Source organism: Myotis daubentonii, chromosome 1 (assembly GCF_963259705.1).
Source record: "Myotis daubentonii chromosome 1, mMyoDau2.1, whole genome shotgun sequence".
Classification (NCBI taxonomy): Eukaryota; Metazoa; Chordata; class Mammalia; order Chiroptera; family Vespertilionidae; genus Myotis; species Myotis daubentonii.
Window position 1 is genome coordinate 180,677,169 of NC_081840.1, and position 23,506 is coordinate 180,700,674.

At 44.5% G+C, this 23,506-nt stretch overlaps 1 protein-coding gene and 1 long non-coding RNA gene across 2 annotated transcripts in view; one reads left to right on the forward strand and one right to left on the reverse strand.

Moving 5' to 3' along the window:
- The window catches only part of BMP3 (bone morphogenetic protein 3), a 32,661-nt gene extending 13,303 nt beyond the window's left edge, over nt 1-19,358 (reverse strand). The window contains exon 1 of the mRNA XM_059667442.1: nt 18,371-19,358. Within this exon, the coding sequence (XP_059523425.1) occupies nt 18,371-18,692 (322 nt within the window). The 5' untranslated portion in view covers nt 18,693-19,358. The remainder of the gene's footprint in view (nt 1-18,370) is intronic.
- LOC132217337 (uncharacterized) lies at nt 17,800-22,271 on the forward strand. Its single transcript, XR_009448878.1, has 3 exons — nt 17,800-17,990; nt 20,109-20,236; nt 21,371-22,271. It is a non-coding gene; the product is annotated as an uncharacterized LOC132217337 (long non-coding RNA).
- The last annotated feature ends 1,235 nt before the right edge of the window (nt 22,272-23,506 follow it).

Below are 23,506 nucleotides of genomic sequence, written 5' to 3' on the forward strand. Positions count from 1 at the left end.
TTGGGGTCAGCACCAGCAGCAGCTGTGAGTAGCGGCTGCTGCCCCGATTGCCCCTCAGGAGCAGGGGGAGGTGGAGAAGCCCTCAGGGGCAATCGGGGCCATCAGCTGCCACTCACACCCACTGACTGCACCAAGTGATCGAGGGCCAGCGCCAGGCACCAGCAGCAGGTGCAAGCAGTGGCTCCAGTGCTGGCAGCAGATGTGAGCACCAGGTGGGACCATGGCGTGTGTGAGCAAATAATTTTTGGTAACCACCAGAGGCTCACCATGATGACAGTTACCAGTGCCCTGCCTTGGTCTGGAGCCCCTGCTAACCTGCTTCACCATCTCACCATGGCCAACGCCTGCCATGTTCTGCACGTGCTCCCTGGTGGTCAGCGCACATCATAGCAACCGGTTGTTCAGTTGTTTGGTTATTCCACTGTTCAGTCTATTAGCCTTTTATTATATAGGATGATATTGCCTCTCCTTTCCCTCAGGGGAGACATTTGCCATGATCATTTCCCCTTTAAAATTTTTATTTATTTATTTATTTATTTATTTATTTATTTATTTATTATTTAATTCGTCACCCACCACCCTTCCCTTTGGCAAATACCACCTTATTCTCTAAATCTATGCATCTGTTTCTGTTTTATTTTGTTTATTCATTTGTTTTGGTTTTATAGATTCCATATATATAAGTGAAATCATATGGTATTTGTCTTTTTCTGTCTGACTTATTTCATAGCATAATACCTTCTAGGTCCATCCATGTTGTTATAAATGGCAAGATATCATTCTTTTTTATTGCTAAGTGATCTTCTATTGTGTATATATCACCATTGATTATGAGGCTACCAAGAACTCTTCCTATAAGTTTGGCACAGTATTGTAGTAGTGCAGTATTGTAATTATCTGAGGCAGCCTCATTACAAGCACTGGTGGAATAAGACTCACCTTAATTCAAGTCCTGGTTAGCAACTTTAGACAAGCTGGTGTGTTCATTTATAAAATGGAGACAGTACCTACCTCTCCTATCATTAGAATTAAATGAGATGTGTGTAAAGCAGTTTAAAAAAAGTCTAATAAGTGTTTATTAAATATATGTTACTAGAGGCCCAGTGCACAAAATTCGTGCACTGGGGGGTTGTGTCCCTCAGCCCAGCCTATACCCTCTCCAATCTTGGACCCCTTGGGGGATGTCTGACATCCCTCTCACAATCCAGGACTGCTGGCGTCCAACTGCTCACCTGCCTGCCTGCCTGATTTCTCCTAACTGTTTCTGCCTGCCAGCCAGATCACCCCTAACCACTCCCTTGCCAGTCTGATTGATGCCTAACTGCTCCCCTGCCAGCCCGATGGCCCCCAACTGCCCTCCCCTGCCAGCCTGGCTGCCCCCAACTGCCCTCCCCAGCTGGCCTGGTTGCCCCCAACCGCCCTCCCCTGCCAGCCTGGTCGCCCCCAATTGCCTTCCCCTGCTGGACCATTGCCCCTAACTTCCCTCTCTTGCTGGCCCTGTCCCCCCAAACTGCCCTTCCCTGCTGGCCCGGTTGCCTCTAATTGCCCTTCCCTGCAGGCCTCATCCCCCCCAACTGCCCTCCCCTGCTGGCCTGGTTGCCCACAATTGCCCTCCCCTGCTGGCCATCTTGTGGCTGTGGGCACTGCCATCTTTGAGGGCATGGCAGTCATTCAGCATATTCCCTCCTTATTGGCTGTGGGTGCTGCCATCTTTGCAATGTCATGAGGGTCAATAAGCATATTCCCTCTTTATTAGATAGGATTGTTGTTATTAATGTTGGCTTAACTGTATTACGGGGATATCTTCTACCTGCCACATAAACATTAGTCTGCAGGATAACAGCAGGTAAGCAAGACCATATTATATATCAATATTCAGATAACATATCTGCAAAAATAAGCTAAACATTCAAAAGTGTCATAAGGAATTAATGCTGCTTAGAGTTTGTCTAAAGATTATGACATTCCATGAATGTAAGATAATTAAACTGGTCAGTTGCATTTCCAAATCTTCAAATTCAAAAGTGAGAGCATGTAAGAGAGTAGGAGATTGATTAGTCTGGACAGAAGTTGGTTTCTTCTCTTAAGACCGTCTAGAGCAGCCGTGGGCAAACTACAGCCTGCGGGCCGGATCCGGCACATTTGAAATGAATAAAACTAAAAAAAAAAAAGACCGTACCCTTTTATGTAATGATGTTTACTTTGAATTTATATTAGTTCACACAAACACTCCATCCATGCTTTTGTTCCGGCCCTCCGGTCCAGTTTAAGAACCCATTGTGGCCCTCGAGTCAAAAAGTTTGCCCACCCCTGAAGTTAGACTCAAGAATCCAGTCCTGGGATGGGTCGCAGAGCCCCTCCTCTGTGCACTTGTTCCATATACATATTTGTTTCAGAAACATACACGCAACCATGAAATTATGTTCTTGATCAAAAACATATTTCAGTAAAAACAAAATATTTTTATAAAGACGTGGAAGCTTAAAATGAGTTCATTGAGTCCCCAAGCACAAGGGAAGTGCAATGAGAAATCTATTTCACTCATTTTTAACCTTGTTTGAAGGAAAAAGGAGGAAGCTGCCATTTGTGCACATGTGCATGCACCATGACACCAGGATAATATTTTACAGACCTCCATGGCATCGGGGTTGTTCAGAGACCCTGGTCTTAATTCAGACCAGTCACCATAGCATATAGCTTTATCCAAACTTTGTGTAGCAGATGGACATTTAAAGTGGAAGGAAGAGAATTCAGTCTAAGAATGTGGCAATTGAATAGTTGCCAAACAAACACCAGGGCAGGGAAGAAAGGAACTCTGAGGGGGCATGGGCGGTAGTGTCTTCGTGGGTAAATTAACGGTGATCCTTCCCCCCACATTTTGCTTCAAAATGTTTCCTTCTTTCAAACATGTTTCCAGACACCTTGTGACCGGCTGTTAACCCGCCTCCACCCCTGTGTCTAATCTTCAGTATCTTCCCATAAATGTCTCCGAAATCTGAGACATGGCCTCTTCTGATGGTTTTCATTTTAATGTAGAACATTGTTTTGAAGTTAAAGCACTATAGCCCAGTCCCAACTCCACCACCTTGCCCAATTGCTGTCATCAGGCAAATAACCTAAGCTCTTGAAGTCTCAGTTTGCTCACCTGTAAAATGAGTACAGTAGTATCAACTTCAGAGTTGTGAGAAGAAATTGAAAGAATGCCGGTAAAAAAAAAATAGCATGTAAAAAAAAAATGCAATGAGTGTTAGCTAGCCAGAACTATACTGCCCAGTATCAGTGATTAGCCACTTAAAGTCAAATTGAGATGTTTTGTAAGTATAAAATACACACTGGATTCAGAAGACTTAGTACAAATTGAATGTAAAATATCGCATGAATCTATTTCATATTGATTACATGTTGAAATGATATTTGGATATACTGAGTTCAATATTGTGATTATGTTAATTTATAATAAGACTAGAGGTCTGGTGCATGACATTTGTGCACTCAGGGGGAGGGGGGGTTCCTCAGCCCTGCTTGCGCCCTTTAGCAGTCTGGGAGCCCTTAGGGGATATCCAACTGATGGCTAAGCTGCACTCGGACATCCTTAGTGCTGCTGCGGAGGTGGAAGATGCTCCCACCACCACTGCTGTGCTAACCAGCCGTCAACCTGGCTTGTGGCTGAGCGGCACTCCCCCTGTGGGAGCACATTGACCACTAAGGGATAGCTCCTGCATTGAGCATCTGCCCCCTGGGGGTCAGTGCACATCATAGCGTCCAGTCATTCCACCGTTCGGTTGATTTGCATATTACCCTTTTATTATCTATACTAGAGGCCCGGTGCACAAAAATTTGTGCACTTGGGGGAGAGAGGGGGTCTCTCAGCCCGGCCTGTGCCCTCTCGCAGTCTGGGACCCCTCGGGAGATAATGACCTGCTGACTTAGGCCTGTTCCCAGGTGGCAGAGGGCAGGCCCAATCCCTAGGTGCAGCCCCTGGTCGGGCTCAGAGCAGGACTGATTGGGGAGTTGGGGCACTGCCCCCTGTCATGCACAGAGCTGGGCGGATTGGGAGGTTGCGATGCCACCCTCAGTCATGCTCAGGGTAGGGCCTATTGGGGGGTTGGGGCACTGCCCCCTGGCACACTCAAGGCAGGGTCGATGGGGAGGTTGTGGCACCACCCCCTGTCACGCACAGAGCAGGGCCAATCAGGGGGGTTGGATCTCCGTACCCTGTCACGCACAGAGCAGGGCCGATCAGGGGGTTGGGGAGCTCCCCCCTGTCACGCACAGAGCAGGGCCCATCAGGGGGTTCGGGAGCTACCCCTGTCATGCACAGAGCAGGGCCCATGAGGGAGTTGAGGAGCTCCCCTCTGTCACTCACAGAGTAGGGCCGATAGGGGAGTTGGGGCACCGCCGCCTGTCACACACAGAGCAGGGCCGATGGGGAGGTTATGGCTCTACCCGGTCACACACAGAGCAGGGCCCGTGGGGTGGGGGTGGGGGGGTGGGGCGCAGCACCCTGTCACACACAGAGCCGCAGGGCGATCAGGGGGTTGGGGAGCTCCCCCCTATCAGGCACAGAGCAGGGCCGATCAGGGGGTTGGGGAGCCTTCCCCTGTCAGGAACAGAGCAGGGCGAATAGGGAGGTTGTGGCCCCGCCCCCTGTCACACACAGAGCCTCAGGGAGACCAGGGGGTTTGTGTGCTGCCCCCTGTCATGCTGATCCCGGTGCCGGGAGGCATATTACCCTTTTACTATATAGGATAGAGGCCTGGTGCACGGGTGGGGCTGGCTGGTTTGCCCTGAAGAGTGTCCTGGATCAGGGTGGGGGTCCCCACTGGGATGCCTGGCCAGCCTGGATGAGGGGATGATGGTTGTTTGCAGCTGGTCACATACCCTTCAGGGTGGGTGTCCCCACTGGGGTGCCTGGCCAGTCTGGGTGAGGGGCTGAGGGCTGTTTTCAGGCTGGGACTGAAGCTCCCAACTGCTCCTTTTTTTCTTTTTTTTTCTTTTTATTCTGGGCCAGCTTTAGCTCTGGCTCCAGCTCTGAGGCCTCAGCTGCTGAAAACAGGTATCTGGTTTGTTTGGGTTCTACAATCGAAACTCTGTATCAACTCCAGCTCTGAGATCCTGGCCAGGTGAAAGCAGGTTTCTGGGGTTTTGTTTAGCTTCTATATTTGTTACAATGTTTCAAATTGCAAGCTTAGAGGCCGGCAAGGCAGGCAGGGAAGGCAAGGCAGTCGGGGAACATTGCAGTCCTCCATCACTAAAGCAAGCAAGCCTCATGTTCAGTTTAAGCTGCCTGGCTGCTGGCCGCCATCTTGGCTGGCAGTTAATTTGCATATCTCGCTGATTAGCCAATGGGAAGGGTAGCGGTCGTACGCTAATTACCATGTTTCTCTTTTATTAGATAGGACTAGAGGCCCTATGCACGAAATTCGTGTAAGGTGCTTGGCCGCCGCCACCACCATAGCTTCATTGGGAAGGACATCGGTTTAATTAGCATATTACACTTTTATTATTATAGATATACTAGGGGCCCGGTGCACGAAATTCGTGCACTGGGTGTGTGTGGGGGGGAGTGTCCCTCAGCCCAGCCTGCCCCCTCTCACATACTGGGAGCCCTCAGGCGTTGACCCCCATCACCCTCCAATCGCAGGATCGGCCCCTTGCCCAGGCCTGACGCCTCTGGCCTAGGCGTCCGGCCCGGGCAGCGGGGACCTGCAGTGGCAGCGGGGGGTGCCGCGATCGTGCGGGCTCCACCCCTGCCCCTGCAGGATGCCTCTGGCTGAGGCGTCCCGCCCGGGCAGCGGGGACCCGCAGCTGCAGCGGCCCCACGATCGTGGGCTTCGCTTTAGGCCCAGGCAAGGGACCCCTAACTCCTGGGACTGCCAGCTTTGACCGTGCCCAGCTCCCATCGCTGGCTCCACCCCTACTTCCTGCTATCACTGGCCAGGGCGGAAAAGGCAACTGATTCTCTGATCATGGCTGGGGGGCAGGGCAAAGGCGGCCCCAGGGCCGCCTTTGCCCTGCCCCCCAGCTCTTAGCTCCCCCCTGGGTTTCTGATCACTGTCAGTGGCAGGGGGCTTCTTCCTGCTTTCCCTTTCGCCTCCCTGCATTGTGCCTACATATGCAAATTAACCGCCATCTTGTTGGCAGTTAACTGCCAATCTTAGTTGGCAGTTAATTTGCATATAGCCCTGATTAGCCAATGAAAAGGGTAGCTCGTACGCCAATTACCATTTTTCTCTTTTATTAGTGTTGATAAAAGCCAAGTGATGGGAACGACCAGAACAATTGGTTGCTATGACATGCACTGGGGCTGGCCAACCAGCCTGATCAGGGGGCGGCCCCTCCCCCAGGCTGGCCCCGGCCAAATTGGGGGTGGGGCTGGCCGGCCAACCTCCTGTGTCCCCTCCCCCCACTAGCCTGGCCCAATCAGCCCCCATGGGTGCTGGCTGGACCGCACCCATGCATGAATTCGTGCACCAGGCCTCTCGTATAGGCTATATGTATATTTGATCTTCCTCCCTTTTCTGGCACAGAGCTCCTAAAACACTTGGAATTTCCTCAGTGTTGAGAACCATAAGGTGTCTTTTGTTATGTGAATGAGGTGACTTTAGGAGGTCAGATAAAGCTCTAGTCTGGTTGCCAGGGGAACCAACCAAGTGGTTAAAGGATTAGAACTTCTAGTCCTACTCCCTGATCTATATGGGAAGGAGAAAGGACCCAGAGGTTGAAGTTATCACCATTGATTGATGATTCATCAATCATGCATATATAATGAAGCCCCCATAAACCCTCCAAAAAAACAGGGTTTGGAGAGCTTCCAGATTGGTGAACACGTGAATATTTGGGGAGAAGGGGTTATAAAAGCCTCCAGTTATATAGCCAATTGGTCAGAAATATAGGTAACAACCTGGACTTGCAATTAGTGGAGGGTGGTCTTGTGGGACAGAACCCATTCTGTGGAATCTGATTCTGTCTCCAGGTATATAGCATCAGAATTGAGTTGATTTCTCACAGGCTCTGCTTATTGGTGTGGGGAACCCTTCCCCCTACAGAATTGGGTGCAGAACATTTTAAATATATTATTAAAATTAATTTATTCTGTTGCTTTTCATATTTTTAAATGTGGCCACTAAAATTTAAAAATTACATATGTGGCTTGGATTTGTGGCTTAAATTAAATTTCCATTGGACAGTGGTTGTCTAGAATAACCACCAGTTTTAGTAGTCATATAGTCCAAAGGGAAAAAAAGGTCATATTTTTTTTACCCCAAAGACAGTGAAAAGTTGGGATTTTGCTAACCATGAATATGTAAACCAAAAAGTAACTTGGACAAAAAATTCCCTTCTTGGAATGCAACATACTTGCCTTATCAAAGACTTATTCAATAAAGATAATATTGGTGATTACTTTTTAATTTTTCTTCCAGTAACTCCTAATTGGTTCCATCTGCAACCGAAAGCCTAAGACCAACAAACTGCTCTAAAATGAAGTTAAATGGGTCATTTAGCAATAGTGCTTTCGTGGCATAGAGATTATATACCCAGCTTTGTGTTATCTGTATATTACACACAAACATTCACTACTACCAACAACAGGAACCAAAGCAAAACAAATGTTTTACTTAACAAATATGAGTTTTGTACTACTGGTGCTGGAACCTGGGCTGGGTCTCGGGGCTGCACAAAGGCCAGCTGCTACCCACATTGTAAATTAATAAGCAATATGCAGGTAGCTATGCCATGATGATGTTACTTGCTGTCAGAAGTGTTAACTATGTTCTTACAGCACAGAGGAGGAGCAATGAACTTTGCCCATTAAGGAGAAGAGGAACTTTGCTTATACCCAGGGAGGAGGTAATTCTGAACCAGACTTTTAAGACTGAAGGAAAAAGGGAGTGTTGGGGAGGGAATGGAAGGAGCACATTCTAGTAGTATGCAATGCTGGATACCTGGGAACTCTTGCATAAGCAATATTTCCACTGTTTTGAATAGAAACTTAAAAAATATTCTGTGTTAACCTAGTTACTTGAAGTCATAACAGACATCTAAGCTGCCTACATTCAGAAAAGGAATGATCAATAAACACTTAGCTCCTAAAAGAAGGTGTCCTATGCCCAGCACTTGATGCCTTTGCTCCCCCTATTTCCACCCAAGATAGGGGGCTCACTACCTCTGCCTGTTCTAGATTCCCTCCTCCGCACTTTTTAAAACAAGAAGCTTAAAATCTCAACCATTCCACAAAACATTCCTTGATTTTTCTAACTCACATTTTATTTTTGCTTTCTTTAACTTTAAAGCACTTAAGTTCTGTGCAAGTCAATGTTCTTTCTCTCAAAACAACCCAACAAATACTTAGTATTTACAATGGACAAAAACATTACTGTGAGAGTTGCATGTATTTGAGCAAATGAGTATGGAGGTATAAATAAGAGTGAGATCATACCTCCCTGCAAGGAAAAATATGCAATAATATCTATTCAATTATTCTCATGATTTATTTTTTTTGGGGGGGGGTATGCTATTTTAACTTTTCAAATGAGTATCTTCCCATACTCAGTAAGTAGAGTCTTGCCATAGGCTTCTCTCTTCCCCATGAGTTGTAGCATAGATATCTATGTTTAAACAGTGAATCAAAAGTGCGTCAGTGTTCACTTTTTCTATTCTTCTGATATATATCCATTTGGAATTATTGAATCTGAAACCTGAGGTATAATTTTTGATTAATAAGAACAAAGTGACATGATAATAATATAAACAAATGGTTTTTATCAGGTTACAAAATAATAGCTGATGCATTTTTAAGCTGTTTATAGTCTTTGGGTACTAGGAAACATTAACTGTATGCCACACCAATCCAATGATATCTAGAGTTACATACTTAATTCTGGGTGCTCTCATTTTAACGAGGTTATTATAGAAGAGACTAACTAGGTAAGTTATCAAGATACTGAAGAGTGTAGAAATGTCTGTACAAGTTTGAGTTGCCAAAATAGATAATCATGGACTAGAGGAAAGAAAGATTTAACAATGACATGAGAATTGTTTGCAAATACTTGAGGGGCTTCCTGCCAAGAGATCAGGGCTCCCCTTTCCACTGTCAAAGATGAGAATGAGATATAAAGGTGATAGTTGAAGGGAGGAAAAATCCAAGCCAATACAAGTCATGATTTTCTCAGTGGCTAGCTTGATATTGAGACCCTTTTGTGGGACTGGGAGATAGATGGTCATAATTCAGAACTGTTACAGGAAGATCTCCTTATGGTAAGGGAGTGTGTGAGAGGTGAACCTCACAGATACCTTGCAAAGAACTACAAAGGGCTCGATTTCCAGTTCCTCCCAAAGAAATATTTTTGATGCCAAAATATAACTACCAATAGGTGGTGCTATTTTCTCAGTTTGCTGGCACTGACACAAGCTTGGATTTTCCTTGTTGGGGATACATCTACTGCAATCTATTTAGGATTTGCCACGGCAAATATAATCTGATTTTGAATTTTCTAGAGTTGTAATATCTGTGAATTGAAAAGGGGTTTAGAAGTCTGGCAAGTTTCTGAACAAGCCCTACTCCCCTTTGCACACCTGTTAGGACTCTGTACCTGCTGCTGCTTCTCCCTGACATGCCTCCATCCACCTTTGCTCTCCTTGGATTCCAGATTTGTCTTGTAAGACAAAGCGCAGGCTCTACTTCTTAAAGCAAGCTTGTCATGACAACCCAAGCCTTCCGTTCAGATCCTGCCTCATTACCATTTTCATCATAGTGTCACTCCTTCCCAAGACCATAAACTCCTTAAAGACAAGGCCCTGTAGTAATTAACCCCAGACTCTTCAGCCCCTAGCACAGGGCTTAACTCTTAAGCTGTGCTCAGTAAGTGCTTCTTTCATGAATAAACAACTTTTAATTATAGAGAGGCAAAATCAAAGGAACATAGAAGTTAGCCAGTTAGCTAGCCATGGATTTTGGAGAGGAACCCAGGTCTTCTGTTACCTATATGAATTTTTTTTATGAGTTTGATTACTGAATAAAGACAGAAGATTTATTTGTTTTCATCTGAAAACAAAATACCTGCATCAAATGACACAAGGCCTCATCGAGGAAACTAACTTAGACCAGCCGTTCATGTCCTTGCAACAGTTCGGCTCCTCTGGGGAGTGGGGGCAGCTTAGGTGGTGCCCAGAGAGTGGTAAGTGGAAGTTCACCTTCGTGCTGGCCCACACAGAACGTTTTCAAAAGGTATTAGAACATACAATGGAAAGCTTTCTATGTAAAGTTTGATTTTAAAACAAATAGACTAAATGAAATCTTGATGATTACTTAAATCCCCAGGGAGCAGGGAAAACATTTCAGTCATTCAGAAAATATGTTATGAAGAACAACTTTTCCCCTACTTCTTTCTCTAAACTAAGTATAGATACCAGAAAGGCCAGGGGTGCCTAGGACAGGGCCATATACAACCACCATCCCGGGCAAAATACTTGCTGCATGTTACTGGGTCAAGACTACAGTTTCTTTCCGCCACCCTCAGCTTTTGGGCAAAGGCAAGGTGGAGTGTTTCTAAATAGAACACCAAGTCATAGATTTCTGTTTTCCTGAAGAGTCCTAGTCAAGTGACTGAGTTTTATGGGACCTCACAACAACCATTCTCTATGTCCAAAGTAAACCATGGCCAAAGATGATATAATGTATGTTTTTCTAAAATGGCAAAATATCCATCAATCAGTTTATCTCCTCTTAGCCTCCATCCAAGGGCATTCCTAGACTGTGAGCTCTCAGAGGGCAGACCTATGTCCTATAAATCTTTGAACTTCTAATTTTTTTTTTTTGCACAGAATGGAGCATGTATACCCTGGAGAATATTTGTTAAACTTGTTGAATGAACAAATGTGTAAACTTACTTGATTCAAAAGTGTTTCCTACTTAGCACCAAAGTGAAAACACAAGTAGCTTCAAGTTCCAAAAGTCAGCAAAAGCCCTTCTTGGGTATAAGTACAGTGTGGAGTTTCCTTTCCGTTCATTAGAAAAGAAGGATTATTAGAACTGTGTATACAAAGTAGAATAGTATTTCCATTCAACATATACATGGTAAAATGCCTCGTGAGAAATTCTCTCATGACAAATTTGTTTTTAAAAAATTCTTTGCTTGGCTGATAGGTTTTCTACTGTCTCTTCCTATCTAGTCCCTTCAACAGCTAATTCAGCTCAACTGCAGTATTTACCGAGAGCCTGCTATGTAGCAGACAATGCCAGGTCCTCAGAAAACAAGAACGAGACTTTCTTTACAGACCCCCATTCCCATCATCCTCTCTCTAGCCAATTGATTAGACTCCAAACTCTCCGCAGCTGTGGGAGCAGGGCAAGAAGTCTTGATTGACTTACTCTAAGGCAGCTGTTCTCAACCTGTGGGTCGCGACCCCTTTGGCGGCCGAACGACCCTTTCACACGGGTCGCCTAAGACCATCCTGCATATCAGATATTTACATTACGATTCATAACAGTAGCAACATTACAGTTATGAAGTAGCAACGAAAATAATTTTATGGTTGGGTCACAACATGAGGAACTGTATTTAAAGGGCCAGAATGTTGAGAACCACTGCTCTAAGGCCTCCCCAGGGCCCAAACTGTCATAAGTACAGTTATATACCTTCCAAAGTGAAAGATGCTTACCATTATGTAATTTCATAACCACTTGTTCATGGGAAGACCCACTAAAAGGGCCAGGACTCACATGTTCACCAATCGTAACGTTCAGACGCTAGTTATGATAGTTTACTCAAAACTCCAGGAACATGAGCTTAGAGTAGTGCATCAGTGCATCTTAAACATGCATCAGAATAACCTTGATGGCTTATTCAAACAGAGGCTTCTGTGCCCCACCTCCCAAGTTTCATCAGTTGGTCCTGGGTGGGCTGGGAAATTTCTACCAAATTCCCAGGTGATGCTGATGTTGCTAATCTAGAGATCATACTTTTAGAACAACTAACTTCAAGAAATCACCATAAAAATGTGCAACCCTGCTCCACACAGCCACCAAGACCAGGACAGAAAGAATAACTTCTTGAATGTAGGTTTGGGATGGCATAAATTGGATTACAAGAGGACTGCCACCTCTTTCTATTTACATTGCCACGATGATATACCTTTTGGGCTCCAAACAATTGCACATTAGCAACATTTTAGGCATGTTTAAGGTTTTGTGGGGAATGACAATCTCTCAAAATATTAAGACTACCTCACGTAGGCTTCTAAACTTTTAGGGCATTTTCACATTCATTTTCTCAATTGAGTTTCACCATCCCAATTGAGTGGCACAGTAGGTATGGCTTAGCCCTAGGAATATTAGATGACTTTATCAATTAGCAGGTCAGCCAAAATTAGCATTGAGATCTCTTAACTCTTAGCCTAAGCAGTGGGTCCGCAAACTCATTAGTCAACAGAGCCAAATATCAACAGTACAACGATTGAAATTTCTTTTGAGAGCCAAATTTTTTAAACTTAAACTATGTAGGTAGGTACATTGTTATTAACTTAATTAGGGTACTCCTAAGGCTTAGGAAGAGCCACACTCAAGGGGCCAAAAAGCCGCATGTGGCTCACAAGCCGCAGTTTGCTGACCACTGGCTAAGGTAATTGAAAAATTGAAACTCTAGGAATCTCTTCTCTACTTGAAAACCATTTTTCTTAACCCATGCCTAAAAGTAGCAATTACACTCAATTAAAAATTTTTAGATTAATACCATGCAATTAAATTAAAATATTCTTTGAAGAAAAAGCAAATAAGATCATGTTGGTCCTCAGTTGTTCTAACTATAAAATCAAAGGACTGGACAAAGAACTTTGCATGTCTAAAACTATTGGGTGCAATTATTTTGTAAAATCATTATTTAACAGAACCTCACACAGCAAAGTAAGAACTTCCTGAACTTGGTCAGACAGTAGGATCAGTTTGTCGAAACACTTTTGTTTCAGAGTGTGCCCAAATAAAAGCAAGGCACTGTGTTTACTGTGGTTTGCCAAGAAAAGATGGATCTTAAAGGGAGGCACTGGTAGAACATTGAAGGAGTCAATAAACACACCATGATCACTTGATTTTATGACCTATGTGTGGATGTTTTAGATAAAGAAGCATCCAAGCTTTTAAAAATATTATCCCTGAAACTGTTACCAAGAGTACTGCTCTATGTAGAAGTATGCTAGGACACAACCACTCCTAACATGTGCATAGCTTAGAAATTTTATGGATTTCTAAATGTATTCCACATATGAGGGCTCTTCAGCTCCATTGTCATCATTTACCACTGTCCAAAGTAGACATTAACCTGGTGTATGTGTGACACTTGATTAGTATTATGTCAATGTTTCCATTACAAAATTCTGTTTTCATGGGTTCAGAACATAATCTTACAAATTCACCCTGAATTGAAACTTGGCATAGGCAAGTTCAAGCTGAGACTATTTCGTGATGCCAAACTTCTTTCCACTACTAGCACCAAAATAAAGATACTGATTACTAGGATATACAAGCTGAATAGATGGGGAAACATCAAAATTTGAGGAGAAAAGTTCTGATGTTGCAGTCCCCAAATCCTGAAAAGTGAATAGAAAGTCTATGCAAAGTTGCTCATTAGTTGTGACTAAGCTTTTTGGATAGGTGTGATTTTATAATACCTAATAAATACAACAAGCGATGGAGATTATATAAGAAATTTAATTGGTGTCTTTAACAAATGTGTCTTTAAACAAGAAATTAATGCTTATAAGACAAAGTGACATGTATGATCTCTAGTAATTTTTTCCACAAATAAAGTAGCTTTTCTTTCAAAAGAAAAATACGAGTTGTAAAATAATAAATATCAAGCCTAAAGAGAACAGTGAAGAATCTAGAGAGAAGCGAGGGAAATGAAGTTTAATGACAGTCTTAAAAATTACATTCACAACGTTTAAAACATGAGAGCAGGAAGATGATACGATTCGAGTTGGACCCGAGTCCAAAAGTCACAATATAAGTACACATTCTGAGGGAGGTGCTGATGGCAAATTAGACAGTTTTTTTCTTGAGTTTTGCATATCTTCTTTCTTAAGAAATTAGAAAGGCTCTGACCCAGTGTTTTCCTAACTAGTTATTTTAGAACCACAATTCTCGAAAATGCTACCTCAGGGAGAGAGGGATCCAATCTTAAGGGAATCATTTAGTATTTAAAGTCCCAGAAAGGTCCTAATAGGAAAGAAAACATCATATTTTTAGAAATTTATTTGAACCTGGAACCTAATTTTATGTATCACCTGTTAATATTTTCTACAGATCCTCTTTTTACAAAAATGTTTCCTAGAAAATTAGATCAGGTTATTAGGAATCATAGGTTTTGAGACAAGCTCAGTTATGTTTGCAAATTCTCTGGCAAATACATCATGGCACCCATTTCTTCTTCCGTATCAGGAGGAGTTGGACTTGCTTTCTTCAAAGCCTCTTTTAAATACAAAATTATATCATTTCAAAATGCTTAAGAGCATATAGGACATTCATGTCCCTAATTTATTTTTAGAAAAATCTGAACTGGGTCAATCAAGTGCTTATGAACTTTTACTGCTTAGATAAAATGTTTTAACTCTCTTAATGCACTCTTAATTATGTATATATTTTTAATGTACAAATATTCCCTGAGTGAATTATCTGCTTAGGGATTTATTTTTATTGACCCCGTGGTCTCTTGGTCTCGTTGAGTGTGTCTAATTATACTAAAAAACTAAATTTAAATTATTTTATATGTAACCCATTCTCCTCCGTTCCATTAGCATGGATAATCAAGAATTCATGGCATTATGGATTTTTAAATGTCAGAGATTGTAAAGCTGTCTTGCCTATTATAGTAAAAACTTCATTAAGGGCTATCATGTATTCCAAGTGATGTGTAATTCAAAGCAGCTGCACACCCACCTCCCCCTCTCCAGATGTACTATTGTCTTTTGAATAAAAACGTCAGATAATCTAAGTACTCTTTAATTTTAAGCCTAGCTTCTAGGTGCCAGGAATTTTTAGGTAACTATGTTTTAATAAAGTTATTATGTCTCCTTGCCATGAAACCCATAAAAAATGGTGCTTTCCCATGGGCCCATGTGTTTTACAGGAATGGCTCTATTGGAGTGATTGTTCAGCCCTTAATTATGTCTTTCCTAAAGCCTTATATTTTAGCCTTGTACTTCAGAAACACATCAAATTCTATTTTTTATTTTTAAATATTTTGGGTCATAGTAGGAAAGACTCCCCTAAATCATTTTTGGGTGTGGAATACCTCAATTTTCTTTTATCTATAAAATTGGTGTGATTTTTTAAAAAGGTGACACATATCCCTGAAATGCACTTTTTTGCACTTACATGTCATAAATTAAAATAATGACAGTTTCCTAATAATAACACACATACTTTAATTGCTATTCCCAAAGACGTTAAATTTATGATGAAGAGAAAATAAGATTAAGTGTCTGTGGGAATAATGAGAAACTAATGGACATAGAGTACGCATCTTTAAAGATCAAGCCAGGAGCAGATCTCGTGTAAACTATTCTTCTTTTATTATATAGTAGCCAAGGACAACTTAAGCTAAGATTAAAATAAGAGCTGATTTCAAATCCCTATTGTCTTCCTTTAAGATGGTGTGTTTTTTTTTAAGCTGAACTTCTCTGTCATCAATAATTTTGTGAATTACCTTTTACAAAGGATAGATAAAACCTATCTTTCTGTAAACCCTTACACATCACAAAAAGACTTATGCATGTTCCAAACTTAACGGTTTTGGCACACCAACTGCATAGCATTGAGGCAGGAGAAAGGGGTTGGCAGAAAGTGTATTTAGGATGAATGCCACCCACCATCAAGTAATGGTTTAAGTAGAAAGTAATCAGAGGGAGACCACAGCAGCTAAATTTCAACCAAAGATATTCTAGGTTTAGAACAATAAATAATTGTAATCAGGTATGTTCCAAGTAGCAAATAGGGCTCTAAGGCTATAACTCAGCCTGAATAAGCACTTGGAAAGTCTGCCGAATCAGCAGCTATTCCATATAAACAGCATACCACCTGACCTTCCATTAAAATCTGGAACGCCGTTGGTACAGAGAAGCCCATATGTTGTGAAATCTAAACACCATGGACTAGAAAAAATATCTAATTTATTAATGCAGACAGCATTTTTCACCTATATCAGAAGGTACGACGAAGAGTCATAAGATGAAGGGTGTTACGGAAATGCTGATGTGGATAAAAGAGAGGGGCGCGCATGAAAGCCTTAGCACCTTCCTGGAGTCCTGCCTTATTAGAGCCAGAACTGCCTTATAACAAGGTCCTTTTTCTGTGTTAGTAACTAAACACTCTTGGAAGGGGTCCAACCTGAACCACCTCTCCAGGAGTCTCCAATGCAGTAACGTGACACTTGAGCTTCCACGAAAACCAGTGTCCACATTTGATGAATAAGTCATTAAGACGGTCTCTAGGATGCTAAAGGGATTACTTTTCTTATCAGGGCACACAGCCTTGTATATATGCTCCACACTGCAATTCATCATTTCAAGGGAACTTCTGGCCTCCGTATCAGAGTTTATCATTTGATGGTGTAAGACTACAGTGAGGCTGATAAGGGACACTTTGAAATTATAAAGCACGAAAAGAGTCGAAGCCAAAAAGCATATGGAGTCTGAGTTGTTCAACTCCTTATCCATCTCCCATTCAAGGTTCACTCAGCCTAAACCAGCATACAGAAATTATGCAATAAGTGTGAATGAGACAACCTCACATTCCGCCTCCAAATCTTGTTATTCATACTAAAAGTCAAGCTTGATACAAAAAATGCCATTCATCTCTTGGGTGCTTCTGCTACTCCCTGGGAATATTACCAAAGAATATGATTATTAAGGTAAGAGTGATCTGAGTATCCTCGTGCCTCCACCTGCCTTGCCCACCTAATCTCCTTCCAATTCTTGTTGCTCCCACATGGCTCCTGCACTGAGCTCTGCCCTCAGACCTGCACAGCAGTCCACAGCCTTCACTGGTGTGGTCAGCTGTCACGTGGCTGGTGCGCTGTGGATAGACCAGAGCAGCTTTCTGTTTCCTTGGCAGAGGCCAGCCCCTTAAGGAGTATGCTCGTGGCTTGAAGAAGAAAGTGAAATCTGGTTCAGCTCAGACTCTAGCTAAAGTCTTCTGCATTAGAAAGCATAATTCACATTTATTGTAAATGTCATCATGCCTATGAGCTCCAGAGTGTATTTACAGTGTCAGCCGAGGGCTTCCCTTGATGGATGCTTTGGTTTTCCTTTTTTCCAGGAGTCCCACATATCAAAGCTTTGGGAGATTTCTTCCTAGTGATTCTGACAGACCTGATAGAGCATGAGGCATTGCCTCCTTACTTGAAGATTCCTGGCTATTTTTCAAGGTTCACTGAAGACAGGCTTTGCCGTTACGTCTCCCTTTATCATGAAAGCAGTGAACAAAAAAGCCTGGTGCGTCCTCAAAGCCCGTCCACCGAGTTAATGTCCAGGAAACTTTCCCTCAAGCTGTTAGCACGGGAGAGGCAGGCTGTTAGCATAAGTTATTCCCTTCACCACAGGGGCCAGGAGAAACCCTGTTAAGCCACGAATTTCAGTCCACAGCGATCTGTGTGCTGAAAAATGGGATGAGCAGACTTTCATCAGCAGATTCCAAGAGGTGTTTACACCCACGGCTGCTTCTCCCACCCCCACTTCTCCCCGGGCGGATGGAACATCCCCGTTTGCCCAGATGGGTTTGAAGGAATAGAAACACCGGAGCACCTGGCTTAGGTTGTGTGTTTGCCACCAAAGGACTATCAAGTAAGAAGTGTCAACTATAGTAACACAGAGGACTGGAGTGAAGAGGGGGCCAGGTCTGGAGAGGCGGCTGTCTAAAGGACTTGCGGAAGGCGTCTAGTTCAAGTGTGACCCGTTCTCCCGGTGCCCCGCGGTTGGCATAAAATGACCTCTGCCTCTAGGTAAACACGGCTAAAGCCCAGTCCAAGGGAATTTCCGCTGACCGACTTAAGAAACATCAACATAAGTACCCCAGAGGTGATCCAGCCACCGAGGCCAAGAGGGCTCCCCTGGGCACGGGGTAGCCCCTTTCTATCGCACGCAGTTCCTCCAGCCGGCCCCCTCCGCTGCTCCCAGTCCCCTTCTCTCCATTTCTCCCTCTCAATTGAGACTAAACCTGGGCTCCCTCGCTGGCGAAATGTGGGGTGTGATGGAAGGAGGGCTTGGAGGGCAGTTGCGGAGGGTGAGGGAAGGTCTCTAGGGCACAGGAAGGGGCAGTGATGGGTCCGGGGGAGACCTGGGAAGGGACAGCCGAAAGGCGGGGAGGGGGGGGGGCACTCACCTGCCGCTCCGGCTCGAAAGCTGCGAACCGTGTTGCCTTCGCGCAGGGCCCGGGAGCGCAGGGGCTGCGCGCTCCGCTCAGGGGCCCCCGGTGTCCGCGCCGCCCGGGTCCTGCCGCCGCTGTACCTGTCATAGAGCCGCAGCATGTGCTCCGACACCTTGTCGTGCGGCCGCAGCACGGGGCCCGGGCCGCCCCCTGCCGAGCGGTCGCCGGGCACCGTCTTGCTGAGCTCAGGCAGATGCTGCTTCAGCCTCTCTCCCCGCGCCAGGCTCACGCAGAGGCAGCCCAGCCACAGGCACAGCAGCCTGCGCGCCCCGGCCATGGCGAGGTCCCGGCCGCGCGTCCGCTCCTCGCGTCGCGTGGCGGGGGGACCCTCCGGGGGCGCGAGGGGCCGGGCCGAGAAAGGTTGGAATGCCAGACTAGGTGGGGCGAGAGCGCCCGGAGCCCGGACCGCGCCGGAGCGGGATAGCGCCCGGCCCCGCTTTGCTTTGGGCGCTGGCGGGTCGCCGACCGGCAGGTGGGCGCTTCCCTGGCCGCGGCGCGCTTCTCCCCGGCGCGGGGCTCCGCGGGCGCCCTCTTCCCTCGGGCGCCGAGAGAGCTTCAGTCGCGGCGTGTGTGGCCCAGGGTGTCCTCGGCTCTGCCTCTACCCTCGCTCCCCGCTTTATTTTCGGGCGCACCCGTCGGAAGCGCGGCGCTGGGGACCCGGACTAGCGCTGCGCGGGGCGCGGAGCGGGGTGCGCTGCGGACGGCCTGAGGGCGCTCTCTCGCCAGTTCCAGGGATTGGAGCAGACGCGGTGCGGCAGGCGAATTTTGAGTGTGTGTGTGTGTGTGTGTGTGTGTGTGTGTGTGTGAGAGAGAGAGAGAGAGAGAGAGAGAGAGAGAGAGAGAGAGAGAGAGAGGAGATTGACTGGCTTCTTTCTGGCTGCTCTGTACAGTCCGCACCCAGTCTCGCCCTCTCCCTCGCTGGCTGCTTGGACTCTACTGTAGCAGGGACAGAGGGACGGGGAAGTAACCAGCGAACCAGCAGAGGGAGGGAAAGAAAAGGAAGTAGGAGTGGTGGTGGTTGGAGAGAGGAGGGGGAAGGAGAAGACCTAGGAAGAAAGAGAGGGTAGGAGAGACCTCTTTTTGTTTGTTTGTTTCTTTGTTTTTTTAATGCCCTCCAAGAACATGGGCTAGCCAGTAAGAGGGCAAAGGAAAAAGAAACTTCTTGGCTTCTCTCTTCTGATTCCAAACGAGATCAAGATGTGAACACCATCCTGGCCGCCTGCCCTGGGCCTCTCCTGGTGGAGGCTTCGGGCCCTGCACCTGTGCCCACGCTGTGTAGCTGTCCTTATCTGTCTTCTGAGAAGTTGCCCATGGGCACAGCTCCCTCTCTTTTCGTCTTTCCCCTTGCACCCCCCCCCCCAGGAGAAAAAATGTGTGAGTCAATCCCAACGTAGAAACACATAAGTCAACAAGCAAACAAACACAAACACCCGCCCCCCTCCCTCAGCCCCCCCAGGAGGTTCCCTGAAGGACCGTGCTGGTGAAACAGGGGTTCTGGGAGATCCCGAATCCAGAGCAGGCTCTTAGCGCTGCCAGTCAGAGATCCCTCCTCATCCTCTTTTCTTGGCTGTAAAATGGCGATTAAGCGACTAGTTAACATTTCATCCCACACTTACCACGCCCCAGGCACGTGTCCTTGATGTTTCATGTGTATTATCTTTAAAGAATTTTCACAAGGAATCCCATTTTACAGATGAGGAAACAGACACAAGGGCACTCAGAGATGGCAGAGCTGAGCTCGAAACTCAGGGCGCCTGACTCCTGGGCTCAGGCCCTTCATCCTCACCTTATTACTAATTAGAAACATGACAGGTCCTGTAGGTAAGTGCTCTTTTCACAGTGCCCGTCCTGGTGCATGAAGCTCCCAGTAGATGTCTGTTGACGCTATCTGTTCCCTTTATGGGAGCAGAATGGGGTTTATTGAAAAGAAGATAGGACAGGGGACTGCACTGAGCTTCCAAATCTCAGTTTCTTCTTTGAAGGTGAATAAAACCACATGCCTTTTAGAGTTTGGTTTGGATGAAATTAGAAAACAGTGCTAAAGTGACTGGCATACTGATCAGCTTTTGGTTGGGGCCAATTCCTTATTATCCAAAATTTATCCCAAATGCAGACTAGATTCTACCTGCTCAGTCACTTCTCAACCCATTGCAGTTTGGGTTTCCCTTTATGCACCCCCCCCCACCCCCCAGAATGGTTCTGCAGATAATAACACACTTCCAGGGTGGTTGTGAGGGTTAAATGAGGTCATGTGTGATCTTTGCTTGGCATAAAGAACATAAGAGCTTTTGTGATTAATAATGAAGACCAAATTGCAAAATTCAATAGGCCCTGGGGATCTCTTCCTCTTTGTTTTTCCCCTGTGAATCTTGAGTGCCTTCCCTCTCCTTGCTGCGCTCTGTCAGTTCTGTGAACCGTCTCCTCTTTCTGGGCCTGTCTCCAGTGTTCCTCACAACTTTATACTCTGCCCTGGGAGGATGCCAAATTGAGAAGAAAAATATTCTGCTTTGGTGGTCACCTCTGACCTTTAAATGTATAGTTGTGGGTCTTCCCCAGCCCCAGTCTGCATTGCCAAAATTTTATCTTCCTCCTCTTTGAAATCATCCCTGAGACTTCTCTTCCTTTAGCTCTAGTGCAAATCTTTGCCACTCTGTACTCAGAATGATTCTTCATTTGTAGAAACTGGAGTGTGGGCATATATCTTCAATGCCTACTTTCATTTCTTCCCAGGTGTGTCTACTTCCCCTTCTTTGCACTTCCATCTTCTTATTTGAGCCATGAGTAGAAAATAAGTCTTGTCTCACAGGGTTGTTGGAAAAGATAGTCTATGTCAAGATACCAGTATAGTGCCTAGCACATAGCGAATGCTAAATTAGAGTCAGTTATAAGCTAAGAGACACTTGTATGTTTTTGGTCTAAAGCAGTGGTCAAGCCATACTTATCTTTATATTTTAGTGAGATGCCATTGCAATCAGAATAAACAGAGTAATAAGGAAATGCTAAGCTCATAGCAGGAACCCTAGCTGGGACTCTCAGCTCCAATTGCAGGACTGGAAAAGAATGTGTGGATAGAAGCCAGCAAAATCCTGGACAGAAAGTATCTCATTTACAACTAACTTACACCCAAGAAGATGGAGCAAGGGATGAAACAGATGAAGCCAGCAGCATCATTTCTAGCACTGAAAAATAAATGGCACCCATACCATACCCTCTGAGTGACCTCCTGGGGAATGGAATTGAAAGCACATTGAATTGGAAGTAATGGTTCCGTCATCAGAACACCTGGAGATACCATCTTGGGATACTTCACAACCACTGCACAGTGTTTCTTTTATCAAAGGCCACAGCATCTCAGATCTGGATAGATTAAATTGTCTCAGAATGCTGGCATCTTTACATGCCTTCCCCCACAAGGAATAAATTATTAGAATCATAATTCTGGCTGAACATCTGGCCTACTTGATGTATGGAGGATTTGCAGCTATTCAGAAAAAGGAACTTTAGAATTTAATAAGATGTTGGTACAAGTGCCTTGTGTCTGGTTTCTTATTAGTATGCTTAATTAAAGTTTGTTTTATATTTTAATAATAGCAATTCCTTATTTTATGCTAGACAGTGAGTGTTACTGTTACAGCCAACTACTGAATCAGAGGACAATCTCTTTTCCTAAATATAGGAGAGTTAAAGGAAGACATTTCCCCCCTCCATCTCCCCAGATGTGACTACTGAGGGTAGTTCTAAGGGTCTGATTCCAGATGTTTTCCTTTTCATTTACACACACACACACACACACACACACACACACACACACACACACTCAGATGCACGGAGTGCCACTATGAGCATCTCCCACCTGCATTTCCCCACTAACAGTGTGTCCCCCTCCTTCTGTGTCCTATTCAGCAGGTGTTTCATGCTGCAAATCCCCATTATTCATTTGCCCTGTATAAGTCATTGCCAGTTAATAAACGAAAGGTTCATAAAATCAATTTGGGGTATTAGTGCATTCTGTTGAGTTGAGCTTCTTATGACTACCAAAATCATGTGTATGTTTGGTGTATGTTATGCATGTCTTTATTAGCTCTCCTAAGCACTATATATATTTATTTTCTAAAATCTTCCCATCAGCAATTATTATTAATTATGTATGTAAGGCTGTATTAGCAGTTGTGGTAAAAATATATAAGGAGAGTGTGCCTCAGGTTTGGAGGAGTTTACCTTCTAATAGGTGAACCAAAGAAACCCACACAGGACAATTAACAAATCAAGGGAGAAGTATTAATAGGATGGTCAACCATGTTTTGTAGACTATGTCACAGTTTATTATGTCAGAGGAAAGGAGACCAGTGAGAAAATGAGTCACCACGGAAAATTCATTGGAAAAGGTGGGGCTTTCAGTAGCCTTGAAAGTGGGTAGAACTTTAAACGAGTCAAACCTAAAGCACTGGTCATTTAGGAAAGAATAACAGTAAGCAATAAATCACAGACATAAGAATGAGCTTTCCATGTTAATAAGGCAGTGTCTGTTGAGACAAAATACTAACCTGATTTGAATAGAGTATGTGTTTTGGAAACCACAGGAAAATAGAAATGGAAAATAGGGTAGAGTGAGTTTATGGGGGATCTTGAATGCTAGATCAGGGGAAAATAGGGAATCATAGAAAGTTTTTGATAAGAGAAGGCTTTCTCATGGCCTTGAATTCTCCAAATGGTCTGAAAAGTCTTAATAGCTAATCAATTTCCTGCCTCGGAAAGTATATTTTATGCAAGAGAGGAATTTTAGAGCTCATTCAAATATCAGACGGTTGATTGAAGATATTCAAAATCTTAACTACAAAGTTATTTGGCTGCAAATAAAACTACATACATATACTCTATATATCTGATTCATGGCAGGTTAAACATATAGGGGATTATTTGTCCTCCTGTTGTAAGAAGTCTGCAGTTAAGGAGCTGTTGGTATTTGTTCAGTGGCTTGACAATGTCATTACTAGTGTTTATGTGACTCACATATCATTTCCTTCTGTCTTGTTGCCTCAGAGTCACCAGATGGTTCCTGCAACTCCAACCATTAAGTTTTTGCTCAAGGTA